General features: G+C 39.3%; 2 protein-coding genes across 2 annotated transcripts in view; both read right to left on the bottom strand.

The window, feature by feature from the left end:
* The window catches only part of RSL24D1 (ribosomal L24 domain containing 1), a 19,772-nt gene extending 7,721 nt beyond the window's left edge, over window positions 1–12,051 (bottom strand). The window contains exons 1-3 of the mRNA XM_007935151.2: window positions 11,971–12,051; window positions 3,889–4,002; window positions 2,049–2,121 (exon numbers count right to left, since the gene is read on the bottom strand). Of these exons, the coding sequence (XP_007933342.1) occupies window positions 2,049–2,121; window positions 3,889–4,002; window positions 11,971–12,051 (268 nt within the window). The remainder of the gene's footprint in view (window positions 1–2,048; window positions 2,122–3,888; window positions 4,003–11,970) is intronic.
* A 6,076-nt stretch (window positions 12,052–18,127) lies between these two features.
* RAB27A (RAB27A, member RAS oncogene family) overlaps window positions 18,128–19,641 on the bottom strand; it is a 26,128-nt gene continuing 24,614 nt past the window's right edge. Inside the window, exon 5 of the mRNA XM_007935150.2 lies at window positions 18,128–18,326. Within this exon, the coding sequence (XP_007933341.1) occupies window positions 18,128–18,326 (199 nt within the window). The remainder of the gene's footprint in view (window positions 18,327–19,641) is intronic.

The following is a 19,641-nucleotide window of genomic DNA, read 5'->3' as shown; positions in this document are numbered from 1 at the left end:
AAATTTTGGTCAATGACATGAGACAAAGTATATGTGAACTGCTGTATGAAAAGTGAATTTACTCTGTAAATCTTCACCCAAATCCTAATTAAAAAAAAAAAGGAAGGGAAGGACCTTATTTAAAAAAAAAAGAAGAAGAAGAAGAATTCAGTCAAACTATTCACCTAGCTACAAAATTCTTGGGTCTGAGAATTAAAGACGTAAGTGTAAAGTCGTATCACTGCCACATTTAAGTAATCAGAAAAGAAAAAGGTGGCCGAACATTTAGGGCTACACGGAAAAGGCAATCCAAATATAAACTTTGATTTCTCCACATTGTTCAGTAACATAAACAGAGCTTTGTTAGGTGCTGCCATGTCCATTTCAACTTACAATGACCCTATGTGACAGAGCAGAACTGTCCCATAAGGTTTTCTAGGCTACACACTCCTTGAAGCCTCAGTCTCAGGAGAACAGAAGGGCAGTGTTTGCATAAGCAGATAGCTTGGGGGACAGGAGTACACAGAAGGACACAAGGAAGAGGTAACTATAGGGAAGAAGTGGGAAGAGAGCTGTTACATTGTGGGGAAGTAGAGTCAATGTCATTAAACAAAATGTGTATGAAATGCTGTATGGAAAATGAATTTACTCTGTAAACTTTCACCCAAATCACAATACAAAATGGAAAAAAAAAAAGTTCTAGCTTATAATCTTTATGGGACCAGATTGCCAGGTCTTTCTCCCACAGAGCTGTTTGGGTGGGTTTGAACCACTAACCTTTCAGTTAGCCCAGTGCTTAACCAGTGGAAGACCAGGGCTCCTTAAACAAAGGCTTGAGAGGTTGTATATACTACTACACAAGTCCACAACTTTTCCGTACCTCTCCTGAGGTCTTCTAACTAACTAAGAAAAAGGTGTTCAAAGGGTGCTCTATGATTCATTAAGAGAATGACAAAGTTCACAAAATTCTAAATGTTAGGGACTTCTACTTAATTATACTAAAAGTACCTAAAGGCTGCATAAGGGAGCCATGGGGGAACGAGAAAGTAAGGCTGAAGGCCTCAAACACAGAGCAACATGGTAGTAGTCTCTATAAGCTAGTTCAAGGTACCTAAAATCTCAACCTACTTCAGGGGGGTGGGGAGGAGACAAAACTATTATTGCCTTTAATTTCTATAGCCTGTACCTTCATTATGGAGCCCTGGTGGTATAATGGTTAAGTGCTCGGCTGCTAATCCAAAGGCTGGTGGTTCAAACCCACCAGAAACTCCCCAGGAACAAAGATCACAATCTTGGAAATTCTACGGAGCAGTTCTATATTATCCCATGTAATTAAGAGTCAGAATCAACTCAACAGCAACATGGGTACCCAAAACCCAAACCACTGCCATCAAGTCAGATCCGACTCATAACGACCCCTCCTTGGGTTTCTGAGGCGATATCTGTGCGGAAGTAGATTGTCCAGTCTTCCTTTCAAGGAGTGGCTGGTGGGTTTGAACCACCAGTCTTCTAGTTAGCAGTCAAGAGCCTTAGGCACTATGCCACCAGAGCTCCCGCAACATGGGTAGCTCCATTAAATCAAGTACTTATAAGAAATTACCAGAAAATGTTTGTCATCTGAACAGCTGTTTTTAAATTTTACATAAGCTCTGTATTTTATAAGCTATTAGAACACATTGTTTATATCCCTAGAGTGACCTAATCTTATAAAATATGTTGGTGGGTTTTGGGTATATTCAGATTATGCCACACTCCACCCGAAAAAAAATTAGCTGTTTTTTTTCTTTTCAGATTTTTAGATGCTTATATATCTGGGTGGACACTTCAAATAACACCAAATTTAAATATTACACTGTGTTTATAAGATACACTAGCAACTGCTGAAAAGAAGTGGGGATAGCTCATAATAAAAGACACAAATACTACAGAACCATTAAAACAAGGGTAAAATAATAAAAGCCAAGCAACAGAAAGAAGAAAATTAGTATAAGCAACAACTGACACTAAAGATAAGGTAATATCCCAAGCTAGTCTCTTTTGAAAATTACTAGTATTCCCTTGTAACTTACTAGTTTTATTCCATAGCTCTCGCTGGTATTTGACAGGTTCATTTCTACGTTTTTCAAATTCAAATGAATTATCCTGTAGAGGAAACAAAGGGGGAACAAAATATATATATATATACACACATACATGTTGCTTTAAGAGATAGACAGAATCATTTATTAAAATGTATTCTCCTTTTCATAAGAGTTCAGTGTGTCAAACTACACACATACTAAGATTCCCATGGAACTCAGAATAGAATATGATCTCACGGAACAGAGGTTTTTGAGACTTTTACTCCTTTACGTACCTCTATACAGAAGACACGCCTATTAAAAACAACTCTCCATGTATGAGTGATTCTCAAAGTAAGTGGAGGGGAGAATTATCATCCCCCACCCCTAAAAGGGCAGATAACAATCACAGAGTTTACAAATAAACTCAAAAAGCTTCACTAATAAAATTCTATATTGGGTTGAACAGTATGAAATTGCCATTTTTCATAGATTAAAAAGTCAAGTATCAAGAATTTCCTATGAAATTCAACCTAACTGTTATAGCATAAAGGTTTGAAACTATAAATCTTCAAGTAAATGTGACGCTACCCTGAGATTCTTCAGGTCTCCTTCAAATGTGGATACCAGTTCTCATAGTGGGTATTCTGACAGGTAATGATTCTATTAATCTTAAAATACACAAAGCATTTTTTTTTCTTTGATCTTTGTTGTCTGTACCTCTTGTATACCTCTCTGTGTCTTCCTCTTCCTCAATTATTACACAAAGTAAACATGAAAAAACTACAAGTTTCATGGAAAATCTACAGGTATTCTTTGGTTTTCCCATCTATGTGACACAGGAATACGGAAGAGCATCAACTCTGTATTTAGCTATTCCATTTATATACACTTACCGCTATTCAGACGGCAATAAGCTCAGTAATAACAAAGTCACTAGTCACCAATGAATGACCCTAACATCCTTTCTTCACTCATGCAGCTGCCAGTTGCATCTGAAGTGCTATGCTTCTTCTCATATTTGAAAATTATGTTACGTTAATTGCGATTTGACCTTGCATTATCTGAAAATCTCCTTAAGTTCATTGAACACCTCTGATTTTAAGGAAGCCAGGAAAGGGCTTCATGGCAAATGCTTATAGATCTTGCCCTTAAGCAGCAGACAGGTAGGAAAAGAGGCTTTGGGAAGAATGAAGTCATAGAGGAAGGGATCAGTTTAAAGATCTTTCTCCTACAAATGGAGACTGTGAACAGTTCTTCATTTCCTCCCTTTACAAGGGTCAAATGTAGACAAGTTTCAGCACATCAGTTTAGAACAGCTATACGATAATGGGGTCACCTTATGGAATTCCCTCACTCCTTGACTTCCTACTATTCCCCCTCACACCAATACTAACTAATTTCTCTGGTCTCAAACACAAATTCCTGCTAAGGAAATCTAGAAACTGATAAATGAGTCTATTACAAAGCTCATTTGAGCCCTCACTACTGTTCAGGAATCCATTAATTCATTTCTTAATGACCCCTCAAAAGCCTTGTGTGGCAATTTTCAACTTCACCCCAATCCATTTTAATGATTGTTCTCTTTTCTTTGCAAGTGCTAAAAACAGTTTTTGAGATTAAGAGAAATCACTTCTACAAACCAGATGGAGAATATTTTTTTTTCCTTTTCAGAATTCTACAGAGTTATGGTTTTCAGGTTCTTGTGAGGATGGAATTATTTCCATAACCAAACACAAATAAATCACTAATCAATCATGTTATAGGATGCTTTGTTATAGTTCGTTAAATCACATAAATTAAATTCTTGAAAAATGTAAAAACTCTTTTGATAGCCAACTATACTCACCACTGTAAGCTCTTTACCAGCTGCTTTCCGGAATGCTTTAGTCCACCTGACCTTGCGAGGATTACGCTTCTTTTTAAAGTTTTTATGACACTTAGATTTACAGAACCTGAACACCTACAATAAAAGTAAATTATTTGAAAGGTCATTATTAAAAGGTTTTCTATTGTAAGAGACTACCCCAGACCAAACAAAAAATATTGTAAAGTCTATAAAATAACAATGGTTCTCATACACAATTCCTTCTACCCTACTCACAATCTCATTTAGAAATGTATGTATCAGATTACATGGAAATCAAACTACTATGGCTATCAGCCATCATCCCAAATAAAGACTGTTGTTGTTATGTGCCGTCGAGTCAAACCCGACTCATAGCGACCCCCTCCTTGGGTTTCCGAGGCAGTATCACTACGGAAGTAGGATTGCCCAACCTTCCTTCCGAGGAGTGGCTGGTGGGTTTGAACCGCCAGCCGTCTGGTTAGCAGGCAAGTGTCTTAGCCACTATGCTACCAGAGCTCCCAAATAAAGACTAACAGCCCCTAAATGGTAACTAAATACTACTAACCATTTTTTAACATAATAATAGCAAAACCTTATGATGGTCTTAAATAAAGGAAATAATTTTATGGAAAATCATTTAGGACTCTTTCCAATTTAGGGCAATTTTCAAAAATTCACTTTCTATGTATCTCAATGGGGATAAAAGTTTCCAACAGCCACTTAGCAATCTCCTTTGATATTTGCATCTTTCTTGTTAAAAGCAAAAGACAATTTGAAAAGCAACTAAGCCTGGCAATAAATCTGTTTTCTAAACTATGTATTCAAAGATCTACTAAGTAAGACTCGTCACTGCTTTAACTTACCACCCTCATCCCGAAAGATCTGATACTATATAATAGTGATCCTTCAATGTGTTCCTGAAATGGCTTATTAGGACTCATATGTAAGTCTAAAATGCATTATTTTGCACTTTGTAATGTCATTAAGGAGTTCTGGTTAAGCACTCAGATGGTAACCCAAAGGCAGGCAGTTCAAACCTACTCAGCATCTCCACAGGACAAAAGACCTGATGATCTGCTCCCCTAAAGATTTACAGCCTAGGAAACCCTACGGGACTATTCTACTCTGCCATACGGGGTGGCTCCAAGACAAAATCAACTCTAAGGCCCATGAAAACAGTGTGTTACTACACATTACAATGTGTGCGTGTGTGTGTGTACATCTGTGCGTTACTGAAGGAAAGCTGAAGAAAAAAAAATTATCTGGGGTTTATGGATCTTGACAAAAAAAATTAAGTTGAATTTTCACATGTAGAAATTACGACCCATAAGAAAGTAGGTCAAAATGAACAATTTAACATTTCAAATTAAGTATGCCTGTGCAAAGGAGCCCTGGTGGGAAAACAGTTAAACACTTGGCTGCTAACTGAGAAGTCGGCAGTTCAAACCCATCCAGCAGCTTCGGGGAAGAAAGTCTTGGCTCCTATAAAGATTACAGCCAGAAAATCCTATGGGACAATTCCACTCTGTCACATGAGGTCACTATGAGTTGAGAACTGACTAAGTGGCATCCAATAACAACATGCCTGTGGATGTATCACACCCAGTAATACTCTTCATTTTGTGTACACTTAATTCTACGGGGAATTTTAAACTGGTCACTAGACACAACTGGATACAATCCTTTTAGAAACAATACCAGTTTGATTTATCCTTCCTGGAAAGGATTCTCCAAAGAGATTTGAGTGAAAGCATGTCTATATTCCTGATTTAGTTCAAAGACTACCAAACCAAAAACCAAATCCAATGCTGTGGAGTCGGATTCGACTCATAGTGACCCCTCCTTGGGTTTCCGAGGCAGTATCACTACGGAAGCAGATTGCCCAACCTTCCTTCCAAGGAGTGGCTGGTTGGTTTGAACCGCCAGCCATCTGGTTAACAGTCAAATGCCTTAGGCACTATGCCACCACAGCTCCTAGAAAGACTAGAAAACATAAAAATTACTGTAGTCTCATGGAGTAACCCACAATGAAATCATCATCAGTAAATTTTATGAATACTTTGAATATATGCAGCTAAAGTACTATTATCTCTTTTAAGAAAATCTTCCTAAATTTAATATGTACTCAATAATCCCAGACTAAGCTTCCGGATTAAGACAAACTCAGAAGAAAGAAGGGGCCATCCACTTCTCAAAGAATTGGCCAGTGAAAACCTTATGAATAACAGTGAAACACTGTCTGATATATTACTGGAAAACTTTGTGAATAGCCCTGAAACACAGTCCCATATAGTGCTGGATGTAAGTCCCTCAAGTCGGAAGGTGTTCAAAATTCGACTAGGGAAGAGCTGCCTCCTCACAGAAGAGCCAACCTTAATGATGTGGATGGAGTAAAGCTTTTGGGACCTCCATTGGCTGATGTGGCACAATTCAAGATGAGAAGAAACAGCTGCAAATATCCATTAATAATCAGAACCTGGAATGTATGAAGTATGAATCTAGGAAAATTGGAAGTTGTCAAAAATGAAATGAAACACATAAAGATCAATATCCTAGGCATTAGTGGGTTGAAATGGACTGGTTTTGGCAATTTTGAGTAACACAACCATATGATCTACTATGCCAGGAATGAGAACTTGAAAAGGCATGGCATGGCATTCATCGTCACAAAGAAAGTTTCAAGATCTATCCTAAAGTACAATGTTGTCAGTGATAGGATAATATCAATACGCCTACAAGGATCACCAGTTAATACCACTATTATTCAAATTTATGCATGAACTACCAAAGCTAAAGATAAGGAAACTGAAGATTTTTACCAACTTCTGCAGTCTCAAATTGACCAAACATGAAATTAAGATGTGTTAAATATCACTGGTGACTGGAATGCAAAAGTTGGAAACAAAGAAGAATCACCGGTAGCTGGAAAGTATGGCTTTGATGACAGAAGTAATGCTGGAGAACACATGACAGAATTTTGCAAGACCAAGGACTTATTCATTGCAAATACTTTTTTTCAACAACATAAATGGTGGCTATACACGTGGACTTCACCACCTGGAGTACACAGGAATCAGATCAACCACATCTGTGGAAAGAGGCAATGGAGAAGCTCAGTATCTTCAGCCAAAACAAGCCCAGAGCTGACTGTGGATCAGACCATCAACTGCTCATATGCAAGTTCAAGTTGAAGCTGAAAAAATTAAAACAAGCCCATGAGAGCCAAAATATGACTTTTATTATATCCCTCCTGAATTTAGAGACCATTTAAAGACTACATTTTATGCACTGAACACCAATTACCAAAAACCAGAGGAATTGCAGGATGACATTGAGAACATCATCCACAAAGAAAGCAAAAGGTCATTAAAAAGACAGGAAAGGAAAAAAAATAAAAATAGCTGTCCGAAGAGACTCCCAAACTTGCCCTTGAATGGAGAGTAGTTAAAGCAAATATAAGAAATGACAAGATAAAAGAGATGAATAAGATTTCAAAGGGCAGCTTGAGAAGACAAAGTTACTGTAACAAAATGTGAAAAGACCTGGAGTTAGAAAATCAAAAGGGAAGAACACACTCAGCATTTCCCAAGCTGAAAGAACTGAGGAAAAAATTCAAGCCTCAAATTGCAATATAGTGCCTAAGGCACTTGACTGCTAACCAGAAGGCTGGCGGTTCAAATCCACCAGCCACTCCTCGGAAGGAAGATGGGGCAATCTACTTCCATAGTGATATTGCCTCGGCAACCCAAGGAGGGGTCGCTATGAGTCACGTCTGACTCGATGGCACATAACAACAACAACATGGGAAAAATACTGAATGACGCAGGAAACATCAAAAGAAGATGGAAGGAATACACAGTCAATGTACCAAACAGAATTGGTCAATGTTCATCCATTTCAGGAGGTGGCATATAATCAAGAACCAGTGGTACTGAACGAAGAGGTCGAAGCTGCTGCACTGAAGGAAGTGGTGAAAACAAGGCTCCAGGAATTGACAGAATACCCTCTGAGATGTTTCAACGAACAAATGCCATACGGAGGCACTCACTTGTTTGTGCCAAGAAATTTGGAAGAGAGCTACCTGGACAACTGACTGGAAGAGATTCATATTTGTACCCCTTCCAAAGAGAGTATCACTAATATCACACACGAGTAAAATCTTGTTGAAGATGATTCCAAAATGGTCGCAGCAGTATATTGACAGGGAACTTCCAGAAATGTAAGCTGGATTCAGAAGAGGACACGGAACGAGGGATATCATTGCTGATATCAGATGGATCTTGGCTGAAAGCAAAGAATACCAGTAAGATGTTTAATCATGTTTTATTCACTATGCAAAAGCATTCGATTGTGTAGATTATAACAAATTGTGAATAACGTTGAGAAGAATGGGAATTCCAGAACACTTAATTGTGCTCATAAGGAACCTGTACATAGACCAGGAGGCTGTCGTTTGAACAGAACAAGGGGATACTGCATGGCTTAAAATCACGAAGAAAGTGTGTCAATGAATACAGATTATTCAATCTGTATGCTGAGCAAATAATCCAAGAAGGTGGGCTATATGAAAAAGTACACGGCATCAGGATTGGAGAGAGACTCATTAACAACCTGCAATACACAGACAACACAACTTTACTTGCTGAAAGTTAGGATGACTTGAAGCACTTACTGGTAAAGATCAAAGACTACAATCTGCAGTATGGATTACATCTCAATATAAAGAAAACAAAAATCCTCACAACTTTAATAATAACAACTTTAACAATAAGCAGCATCATGATAAATGTTGAAAAAAGATTGAAGTTGTCAGTGATTTCCTATAACTTAGTTCCACAATCAACACCAATGGAAGCAGCAGTCAAGACATCAAAAGACGTATTGCATTGGGCAAATCTGCTGCAAAAGACCTCTCTCAATTGCTGAAGAGCAAAGATGTCTCTTTGAAGACTAAGATGTGCCTAACCCAAGCCACGGTATCTTCAATCACCTCATATGCATGTGAGAGATGGAAAATGAATAAGGAAGACCAAAGAAGAGTTGATGCTTTTGAGTTATGGTGTTGGCGAAGAATACTGAAGGTACTACAGATTGCCAAAAGAACTAACAAATCTGTTCTGGATGAAGTGCAGCCAGAATGCTCCTTGGAATGAGAATGGCCAGACTTCATCTCACCTACTTTGGTCATGTTGTCAGAATGGATCATTCTCTGAAGAAGGATATCATGCATGGTAAAGTGGGAGGGTCAATGAAAAAGGGGAAGGCCCTAACGAGATGGACAGTGGTTGCAAGGATGGGCTCAGGTAGAGAAAGAATTGTGAGGCTGGCACAGGGTCAGGCAGTGTTTCGTTCTGTTGTACACAGGGTCACTATGAGTCGGAGCCAACTCGATGGCACATAACAACAACAAGGATAATCCCCATGTCTGAGATCTGCCTAATGAGAGGGTTGACCCTACCCTAGGTCTCCTCAATTTCTACTAGAACCCAATGGGAAGGTATAGGGAAGTCTATTTGAACTCCCTGTTTAATAGGTGATATTTAATAAGTACAAAAGAGACTGGAGTCACTGAAGACATGAAGGGGATTCATTCAGTGAAAAAGGAACATTTACCATGTGCCTTATGTTTTACTAGGCCCTGGGGATAGAAGGATAAAACATGGTACCCATCTGGAGAAGCTAAATCTAGTAGTATTGCCTCATTTTGCAAATAAAAGAGAGCACAAGATCATACAAGGTTATAAACAATGGATGAAACCTATATACAGTAATCATGTATGAAATAATATGGAAACATGAGGAAACGGTTTCTACCTCAGGGTAGGTGATAAATTATGTGCAAGGCCAAGTTCATAGGTTCAAACTTCCCTTTTAATCATCATCCTCGGTCTTCAGCATCCAAGCAATACCATCTAATACCTTGACTCATCTAATACCTCAGCCTTCAAGTTTTTCAACCCTGCATTAGTCTGCTAACTCAACACACACTTATTAAGCACTTATTAAGTGTGTATGTATCCTGCTTGCAGAGTATGTGAAAATATGGCACATTTGTACTAACTTTGCCCTTTAGAAGCTACTCAAAAAGAGGACAGGTCTTTATGAAAGAGTTTCTGAAGCCAAGAACCTGATGGCAGAAGGACTAGGTAGGAGGCTATAAATGTGACAACTGCCTTTCTGGAACAATGGAAGAAAGGCAGAAAGAGCAAGGACATCACCATCCTTGCAGTGATAGAATTGATAGGACTTGGTATCCAGATACAAAAGGTGAAAGCAGAAGGCAGTGGTACTGAGAGGGCAGAAAGATTTGAGGTAATAAGGAATTCTCTTCTAGCACACTCAGTGTTAGATATAAGCAGATTTCCCCTGTCCAACAGAAAATTTAGATTTGTAACTAAGGAAATACAGAAACTTCAACTTAGAAAAAATGAAATACTTGTTCTTCATCAGTGCTTCAAGGCCTCTACTTAACTGCCCAATTAACTCAATTCTAGACCCACACGTCTGCATTACACCAAGCTGATTCACTATCAATTCAATTGTCCTTGCTAGCAACACTTCATCATCCTGAATTTCCACTGTGTCCGCCAGATCAATACTCAACTCTAGATCTATTTTAATATATTTAATAGACTGCTCCCACGATCTATTTTTCTAATTCAATAACCAAAAAAACCAAACTCACTGCCGTCGAGTCAGCTCCAACTTCAAAGCAACCCTTCCTTCAGTTTCTGAGGCGGTATCACTATGGAAGTAGATTGCCCAACCTTCCTTCTGAGGAGTGGCTGGAGGGTTTGAACAGCCAACCTTCTGGTTAGCAGTCAAATCCTTAGGCACTATGCCACTAGAGCTCCCTTTTAATTCAACATTCAGGTGTAAAATACTGGTGGGCAATAACAATGAAATCATGATGACAAAATCATCTACAAAGCCGTATTGCCCACTGTGAACCAAATTCTAATCTGGCAATGCTTTGGTTCATTTCCTATACATTTCTTCTTATGTTCCTGAAAGCAGTTATTCTGAATCTTCTACATGTTCTTTTAAGTACACAAATTTGGCTGCTCACTTTTAGCAGGTGCCCTTGTTCCTAATTTGATGGGGTCAATGCTTTCAAACTATAATAGAGCTATAAGGGCTGAAATAGCAATCTGCTTGTTAAATAATCAGATTCCCAGAAGATTCTAACTCAACAGATCTGGTGGAAACCAGGAATTTGTATTTTTAATAAGTGCCTAGTGAATTCAAAAGCAAATGTTAGAGAGGTCAATTTGTATTTAAAAAAAAAAGGAGAGAAATGGAATTCATTCTGATATGAGACAGCAAATTAACAAATCATTCAGTCTTTCTATGTATTTGTAGCTCTACCATGGTTGTACATATAGTCCTAACTTCTATTATCTACAATCCAGTCAGCAACTTCAACAAAGAGAAAAAATTCCTCCTTTTCATGCCTTTGTTCAAAATGTTCACTTTCCCTCCACCTATTGTAGCTTCTCCTCTGTTTCTTACTCTAACTTCAATAAATGTCACCTCATTTCTAAGTCTTTTCATATACGACTCTCCCGAACTCACCTCCAATTTAATACTTCCTCATCTGTGTCCCCCTAACAGTTCACACGTGACTCTACTATTGTAACATACACTTAGATTTCTTGCAACTTCTACGCATTGTTCTCGGTACCAGGTATTAGTCATCTCTCTGAACATGGGCCTTACCATGATGCTTAACTGTACATGTGCTAAACAAAGTTTCCTGGATTTAAGAATGTGCCCCACATACAAGAGTGGCCGAATAGCTCTCACAGAACCCCAGGCTCTCCATCGACTCCGACTAAATTCACTTCTGAACTTCATTGAAAAGGGTGGCCCGGTGCCTTGCTCCCTTTGGGACGGGCCCAAGAGGACCCTATCCCACCCCCATCCCCGCCAGGAGGAGATCTATGCCCGGATTCTCACAAAACCACCTTCTGCTGAGAGCACCGCAGGGACCCCGGGTCGAAATCCCCAGGCACTGCGGAGGGGAGTGCCAGGCGAGCGTGCCACCGCGGGCGGGACGCGCGCTGCCCTCAGACACCTCACCTTGCAATCATTGCGGACGAACATCATTCCGTGACCAGGGTAGATGGGCCCTGAACAAAAATAACACTTCTCTATACGCATGTTGACCCCGCGTGGGTACCCACCACCTAAACGCCGAGCTTGAACGGAAGTGACGTAGGCCCCATTACAGGAACTGATTCTTTTCCCAGTATGACCCGAGCAAAGGCGAGCGTCCTCCGCGCGTGCGGGGCTCTTGGGACTTGGCCGGAAAGTGACAGCGCCTCCTGGCGGCCAATTGGGCTGTTAGCTTCCTCCCTACACTTACCCTCGCCGTTTGACGCAGGCGCAGTTGCCGACGAGGCTTCGCAACCAATCTTCTAGGAAATTGAAATGTTCCTGAGCCATCTTCTGAACTCCGCCTGTTAGCGCCTATTTTTTTCCTCTACGTGGGGTCACCATGAGTAGGAATACACTCAACGGCAACGGATTTGGTCTGGGTTTTTCTTTAAACCATATTCCATATGTCAACATTTAAACCGTTGCCGTCCAGTGGATTACAATTTATAGCGTATACTTCAACATTTTACGCCTATCTTACGTATCTCATGTTTGGTTTGTGTCTTGCCCCCGAATGCTGTCCATACAGTAGTTGTTGTTGTTGTTAAGTGCCGTCCAGTCGTTTCCGACTCATAGCGACCCCATGCACAGCAGAACGAAACACTGCCGGATCCCGCGCCAGCCCCACAATCCCTGCTATACTTGAGCCCATCATCGCAGCCACCGTGTCAATCCATCTCGTTGAAGGCCTCCCCCTCTTTCGTGGACCCTCCACCCTACCAAGCATGACATGCTTCTCCAGGGAATGGTCCCTTCTTACAACATGACCAAAATAGGTGAGACGAAGTCTGGCCATTCTTGCTTCCAAGGAGCATTCTGGCTGCACTTTTCTCAAGGACAGATCTGTTAGTTCTTTTAGCAGTCCATGGTACTTTCAGCATTCTTCACCAGATGTGCCTGCTGTAGATCGGCTGTAGACCCGGTTCCAGGCTGACTTGCCTAGTGTAAGCGACGAGAACTTTAAGCCTGACTGTGTTTTATGGTTCGGTGACACGAAAGTCATTGAGTCTCTGAGGCTCCAAGGACTTTACCAGCAAATTTTTAAATAAGCGTGTGTGGTAAAAACATTTTCACAGGATACTCGCCACACCTCCATTCCTCCTGCCTTGTGTCAATTCCTTTCCTTCCCTACCAGAGATTTTCTGTGCATAGGCAAACATGTACATTTGTGTGTGTGCATTCTCCGCTCCCTTTCTTAAAAATACTAATGTTTTTACCCTTTTCTGCATCTTACTGTCACCTGTTTCCTCTCACTGGAATCCTTGAGGGCAGGGATTTTGTGTTTTGTTGGCAACTATATCCCCAGTCCCCATAACTGTCAGTAAGTATTTTATTATTAATGAATCTTTAACATTCTTTTTCATAGTCATATATATTCCAATGTATGATGGTATGTTTTAATTGATCCCGTAATTGAAAGATATTCCTTTCCTATCTTTGGCATAATAAGCGTCCTTATTGACTTTTTTCCCCCCCAAATAAAGAGTTCATCCATATAGAACTGCTAGGTCAGAAGTTATGTACAGTTTTAAAATTTGGTAGATAAGACTAGATTGCCTTTGAAAGGTTTTTCCCAATTTACACTGTCACTAACCAATAAAATCCTTGTCAAATTAATTTTTGCCAACCTGAGGTGAAAATGTATTTCATTATTATTTTAATTTGCGTTTCTTTATTTATGAGTGAAATTAAGAATTTTTCCACATCTGAAATCTATTTTTTCTATTAATTGCCTGCTTATGTCCTGTATACAGTTTTCCATTTTGGTGTACATATATATATATATATTTTTTTTTTTTTTTTTTTTTTTTGGTGCTGCTCTGCATCACTTCATTCCTAATACCTTGAACCAACAGATTTTAGCTGCCCTTGGCATCGTACATTTTATTTATTTTTCTTTATCAAGTTTTTAGTTTACAGAGAGGTGTTTTACATTCAACATTTCGTGTACATTTGGTTTCACTCCCCAATTACCATCCCCAACCATAACCCAGTCTCCTCCCCTCCCTGCCCAGTAACTTGCACCCCGTGCCCTTCTGTGTGTCCTGCATTTCCTCTGTGCAAATGTTGCCCCTCTGGTGCCCCATGGTCAATTGCTCCAAGGGATGCATCTCCATAGAGTGTCACCCTGGGTTGAGTAGTCTGCGTATACATCTTGTTTACTATTGGACTGAGAGCCAGTCCCTGAGAGTGAGTTTTATTGCAGGCCCGAAGTGTATCCCAGGGTCATAGTATTGGGGGGTCCCACCAGACTCCATCCGACAAGTAATTCTGGTCATTATTGAGTTTTTGGATTTTGTTCCTTCTTTTTCCTCCCGTTCTCTCCAGGATCTCCAGTTTTGATCCTTTCCCGAGTGGTTGGCATTGGTAGCCAGGCACCATCTAGTTCTTCTGGTCTCGAAGTCCATCATGTCCTAGGGCTGATTGCTTCCAAATGCCCCTGGATTTTTGCACTCTTCTTCACTTCTGATGATAGGAGACCATTAGCTGTATCTTAGACAGCCACTTGAAAGCTTTTAAGACCCCAGTCACTACTGAACAATGTAGTTTGTAGAACAAGATTTTTATGTATTTTGTTGTGCCATTTGAGTCTGGCGTCCCCCAGTACTATGGTCCTGAGTTGGTGGATCCATTGGCTCTCTCTCCCACAGTGTCTGGGTGTCTGTGAGGGATTACTCTATGTCTGTCTTCTGTTGTTTCTGTGAGGATTGCAGGTATTTTGTATCACTGGTATCTGTGCAAGATTAGCCTCTGCTGAATCTTTCCTTGGTCTAGAGTATAATCTTGTTCACTGACCCCCATCTGATCTCAGATATTTGTGTGTTTATCTGTTGTCTGGTATTTGGTGTTAATGGTAATGCAATATTGTGGATATACTGATATTAGTCTCTGTTGTGCAAGATTCAGTGACCTCCCTTTTCCTAATGTTAGCACGGTAGTCACAGACTCTTTCTATACTTGTAAATTCTTAACAGCACTTTACGTAATAAGGAGCACTGATGGTGTAGTGCCTAAGGCATTAACTGCTAACCAGAAGGTTGGTCATTCAAACCCACCAGCCACTCTGCAGAAGGAAGACTGAGCAATCTACTTCCGTAAAGATTTACCACCTTGGAAACCCAAAGTGAGTCGCTATCATTTGGAATGGACTGGGTGGCAGTGAGGTTTTTTTTTTGGACTAAAGTTTGGTGATTCAAGCCTTAAGGTTGCCCTGGAATCGATTCCACATATGTCAGAGTAGAACAGTGTTTCATATGACTTTTGTATGGCTGATTTTTCAAAAGCAGATTGTCAGGTTTTATGAAGAACCTCTGGGTAGGCTGGAACCTCCAACTTTTGGGCTAGCAGCTCAATGTGTTAACCATTTGTACCACCCAGGGACTCCCTTTTATACTAAGTCAGTGAAGTCTTTTGGGAGGAAGTGACATTTGAACAGTCTTGAAGTGGGGAGTGGCCATGCAGATATATGGAAGAATAGCATTCCAGACGGAACAGCAAATGCAAAAGCCCTGTAAGAACACACTTGATTGCTCCAAGGCAGCCAGTGTGCCTCTGGAGCAGTAAATGAGGTGGATGTAAGATCACATAGGCAATCTACCCACATATTCCCTCCTCATCCAATCAATGACCATACTGTTCCCAATGTTTCTTGCATCCATCCCTTCAAGGCCCATCTCCACTTTTGTTCAATCTCTTACCATCCTTGTTTTGTTCATCTGAGATTGCCTCATATAACACTTCCTACACCACAGGTGCTCGATAAGTATTAGCAAACATATTTGAATTACTTCCAGAATATGTTGTCTTGGCTGGTCGCTTATTAACACTTAATGGAATTTGTGTCCCTGAACTTGATTTCCTTCAGCAGAATTAAAACTTTCTTTCCCAAATATCATTATGACCCCTTGTTTCAAACTTTACTATGATGGGAAATGAAATTATGTTCACACACAAACTTGACTAGACAACTTTTTATTATTAGGTTAATTAGCACACGGTTCACTGAAGATACACTTCACTTTGACACAGGCTTGTAAATAGAAAAATACATTGACACACAAAATACATTGTACTTGAATAACAAATTTTTTTATAAATGATTTCCAAAAAGAGTACAGGTTATTTTTTTCAATAACTAAAGATGGTTCTTGTGTGTACAGCATATCACATACATGCTTAACTGTGTATGTTTAAAGGCCAATGGAATCTGTAGCTAATTACTTATTTGGTGCTTGAAAACGGAAACATGCAAGTATCGTCTTATTTTCAACTACCATATAAAATATGCCCTGACATACAGCTGTGAAATTATGATTCACTCCTCTAAAGTATTATGGGAATCTTAGAAGGCACTGGTGTGTGGTTATGACCCTGATCTTGAATCTGAATCCTTTCCTCATTATAATACACAATTCAAATGTGAAGGACTCAGTGAGTTCTTTAGTATATAAAGTAAGTCCCCATTTCAAAGATTAAAAGAGGGAAAACCTTGGTAACCACAGTTAAGTTTGTTATGGAACTGGTGAGAGGGGCAGTGGCAAAAAGCAAGATAGTTGCTCAACAGAAAGCCATTTCAAAGTTATCATTTAAAAGTAATTATTTCCTATCATACATATGTTTCTCAAATTACAATTCTACCAAATGTTTACCACCACAAAATATATTTATTTTGATTCTCTGCTTAAATGATAATTACTGGTGTTTCTTCCAAAATAGCCATTAAGGTCTCTGGAATATAAATCTACTTTATTGAAACCACTTTAATAAATAAGAATCGTCCCCTAAATGAAATACCTTTGAACTTTATAATATAGCAGCTGCCATAAAGCATGTTTTAAAACCACCTTAGATTTGGTGTGAAGACACTTTGGCAGCACAGCAGAATGCCATGACTTTGGCAAGACCCAGCATGTAGAATAAATGCTTGTGATCTCAATGAAATACTATAGGCTATAAAACACTTAATTTTTCATACATTGAACTGGAGTACAAATGTGACCACTTAAATACAAAACATCTATCTGCCACCAAATAGTAAACAGACATTTAATGTAATTAAAAACTAATTCCTTCAATGCCATCAATATGAAAATAAAACAAATTGCAAACATCACCACAGAGCCTGGTGGTGAAGTCACAGAAGATTGGCAGTTTACAAGCTAACTGAAACCACAGTCTGAGAATGCCAGACCCACATGATAATATGCAGAAAAAGAAGCCAGATGTTTGCTTATCACAAAAAACTGCAGCACACGCACCAGCTATATTCATATGTGACCAGCACAGGTCACAGTGAACTAAAGCTACAAAATCTAGTTCCCTGAGCCTTCATTCAACCCTTCCAAGCAATGGGAATATAGTAGGGAACCAGAGGCCCCAGTTCAGTTCCTCAAACTACATTAAGTCACCCCTACCCCTGGCTGCCCAATCCCTCTCCCACAAAATAAGAGTCACAATGAGTGTACAATTGGTCAATGCACTGTACGCAGGGTCCATAGATTAGGCTATAATTTGATCCATATTCACTTAAAGGGAATGCTTACAAAAAATTGACACTCAAAGACAGTGAACTGATGTATGTGGACATTCTTGTGTAATATTCAAGTGAGTTAGATGGCATTTTAGAAGTTCATCTATGGTACATGTAGGGATTTCTCCATTTGGATTCAAGACTGTGACAGTTTTAAAATTGCATCAAAGATTTTGAATGTGAGACTCTGGGCCTAGCTACAGTAAGGCAGGTGACAGTATCCTCAATCCTCACAGTCATTCTGTGTAATAAATGCACTCTTTTGTGGCTGCAAAATCCTTGAATGCTCAAATGCCATGGGTTAAGGCTTTTAAGGCACTCTTGGCTCTGTGAAATATTTTTCCTAACTCTCAGGCTAAATCTGAAAGAAATATTTATAAAACTCCAGCAAATTAATTCTAAAACTGGATGTCTGATTGATAGGTCTAATTGGGACGGTGAGAAGCAGTTTGTATCCAACGCCCATTAATCTCTCACTGTGCCACATACCACCCGCAGAAGCAATCACAGACACAGGCCACTTGAATTGTTGTGTGCCTGCTTGACTTTTCAACAGCCACATGCCCCCTTCTCCTTTTCTTCACTTAAATGATCTGTGGAGGTGTGGCCATTGGATCGCACCACTCCTTCAGGAATCCAGGACTTGTCCACGCACCGTTCCATTCGTTTCATTATCAGGTCCAGGAGCATCTCGACTGCCTGGTTTATGTTCGTTCCATTGGCAGCACTGGTTTCAAAGTAGGGGATTCTGGAAGACAGACACCACTCAGGTAACAACACGTGCCAGGAAAACTCAGTGACTTGTGCCCTTGGTGATTCGACTTAAAAAATAAGTAAGGTACAAACGTACTAGATGATTTTAAAAAATAATAACAACAACATACCAAGGTACGTTTTTTAAAAACTGAAAAAGAGAGTAAAATAAATCATACTGTATTCCTAACAGAGATGGAAAACTACTAGAAATTTTATACATTTTAGGCTTTGCAAAAGATCAATCCTTTTTTTCTACTGCTTCTTACCAACTGTATGACTCTGGCAAGCAATTAATCCCTGTGCCCCTGTAAAACTGTTTATCAGTGTTTCCCTGCAAGGGTAAAGCACATGAACATTCAAAGCACTTAGATAGGAACCTGACACCCAGTAAACACTTGATGAATGTTTCTTATTTCCAACACAGGTTGGAAGACAGGTTAGGTTACAAAAGTTTATTCATGCTTTTGTTGTTTAACTCTCAGAAGACAGCATCCCATAGAAAAAATATCACTGAATCATGGAAAGTTATGGATCCAAGAGACCTTAGAGATGTTGTTTTGTTAGGTGAAGTCAAGTAGAACTGCCCCATAGGGTTTCCTAGGCTGAGATCTTTACAGGAGGAAATCACCATGGAGTCACTGGGCAGGTTTAAACCATCAACCCTTCAGTTAAGCAGCTGAGCAGTCAACCACTGTGCTATCAGGGCTCCTTACTGATTAATACCAAAGTAAAATGACCGATACCAGTAGGAGAGTTATGAGGTACTGCCCAGTGTTTACTAACTTAAACATTTAATTGGTAGAATTTTGAGGTTTAGAAGTTAAGTTACAAATTTTTAAATCAATTATGTTAAAATATGTACACTATTAACAAGATGTCAGATTCACTGGAAGGATGAATTAAAGCAAAACTCACTAAGATAATAGCAATGATAATCTGTGTATTAGGATAATTTTTTCATGTTTTAAATTGTATATTTCTCTCTTTTAAAAATTATATGATAAATATATCACATTTATAATAAAACCCTCATAAATTGCAGAGTTTCTTTGAAAGTTTTTATTGACTTGGGTAAATTAGAGTTACTTTATAAACACATAAGACAATGCAATATTAATGAAATAAAATTATATTAAAGAAATAAATAATGCAAATCAAAACAACAATAAGATACCATCTTGCTCCAGCACTAGTAGCTAAGTTCAACAAGACAGAAAATAACAAATGCTGGCGAGGCTGTGGAGAGATTGGGACTCTCATACACTGCTGGTGGGACTGTAAAATGGTACAACCATTGTGGAAAGCAG

This window comes from Orycteropus afer, unplaced genomic scaffold (genome assembly GCF_000298275.1).
Source record: "Orycteropus afer afer isolate SDZICR_OR568_19922 unplaced genomic scaffold, OryAfe1.0 scaffold00026, whole genome shotgun sequence".
NCBI lineage: Eukaryota > Metazoa > Chordata > Mammalia > Tubulidentata > Orycteropodidae > Orycteropus > Orycteropus afer.
Note: the sequence above shows the minus strand (reverse complement) of the source record. Positions and strands in the feature narration are given on the sequence as shown.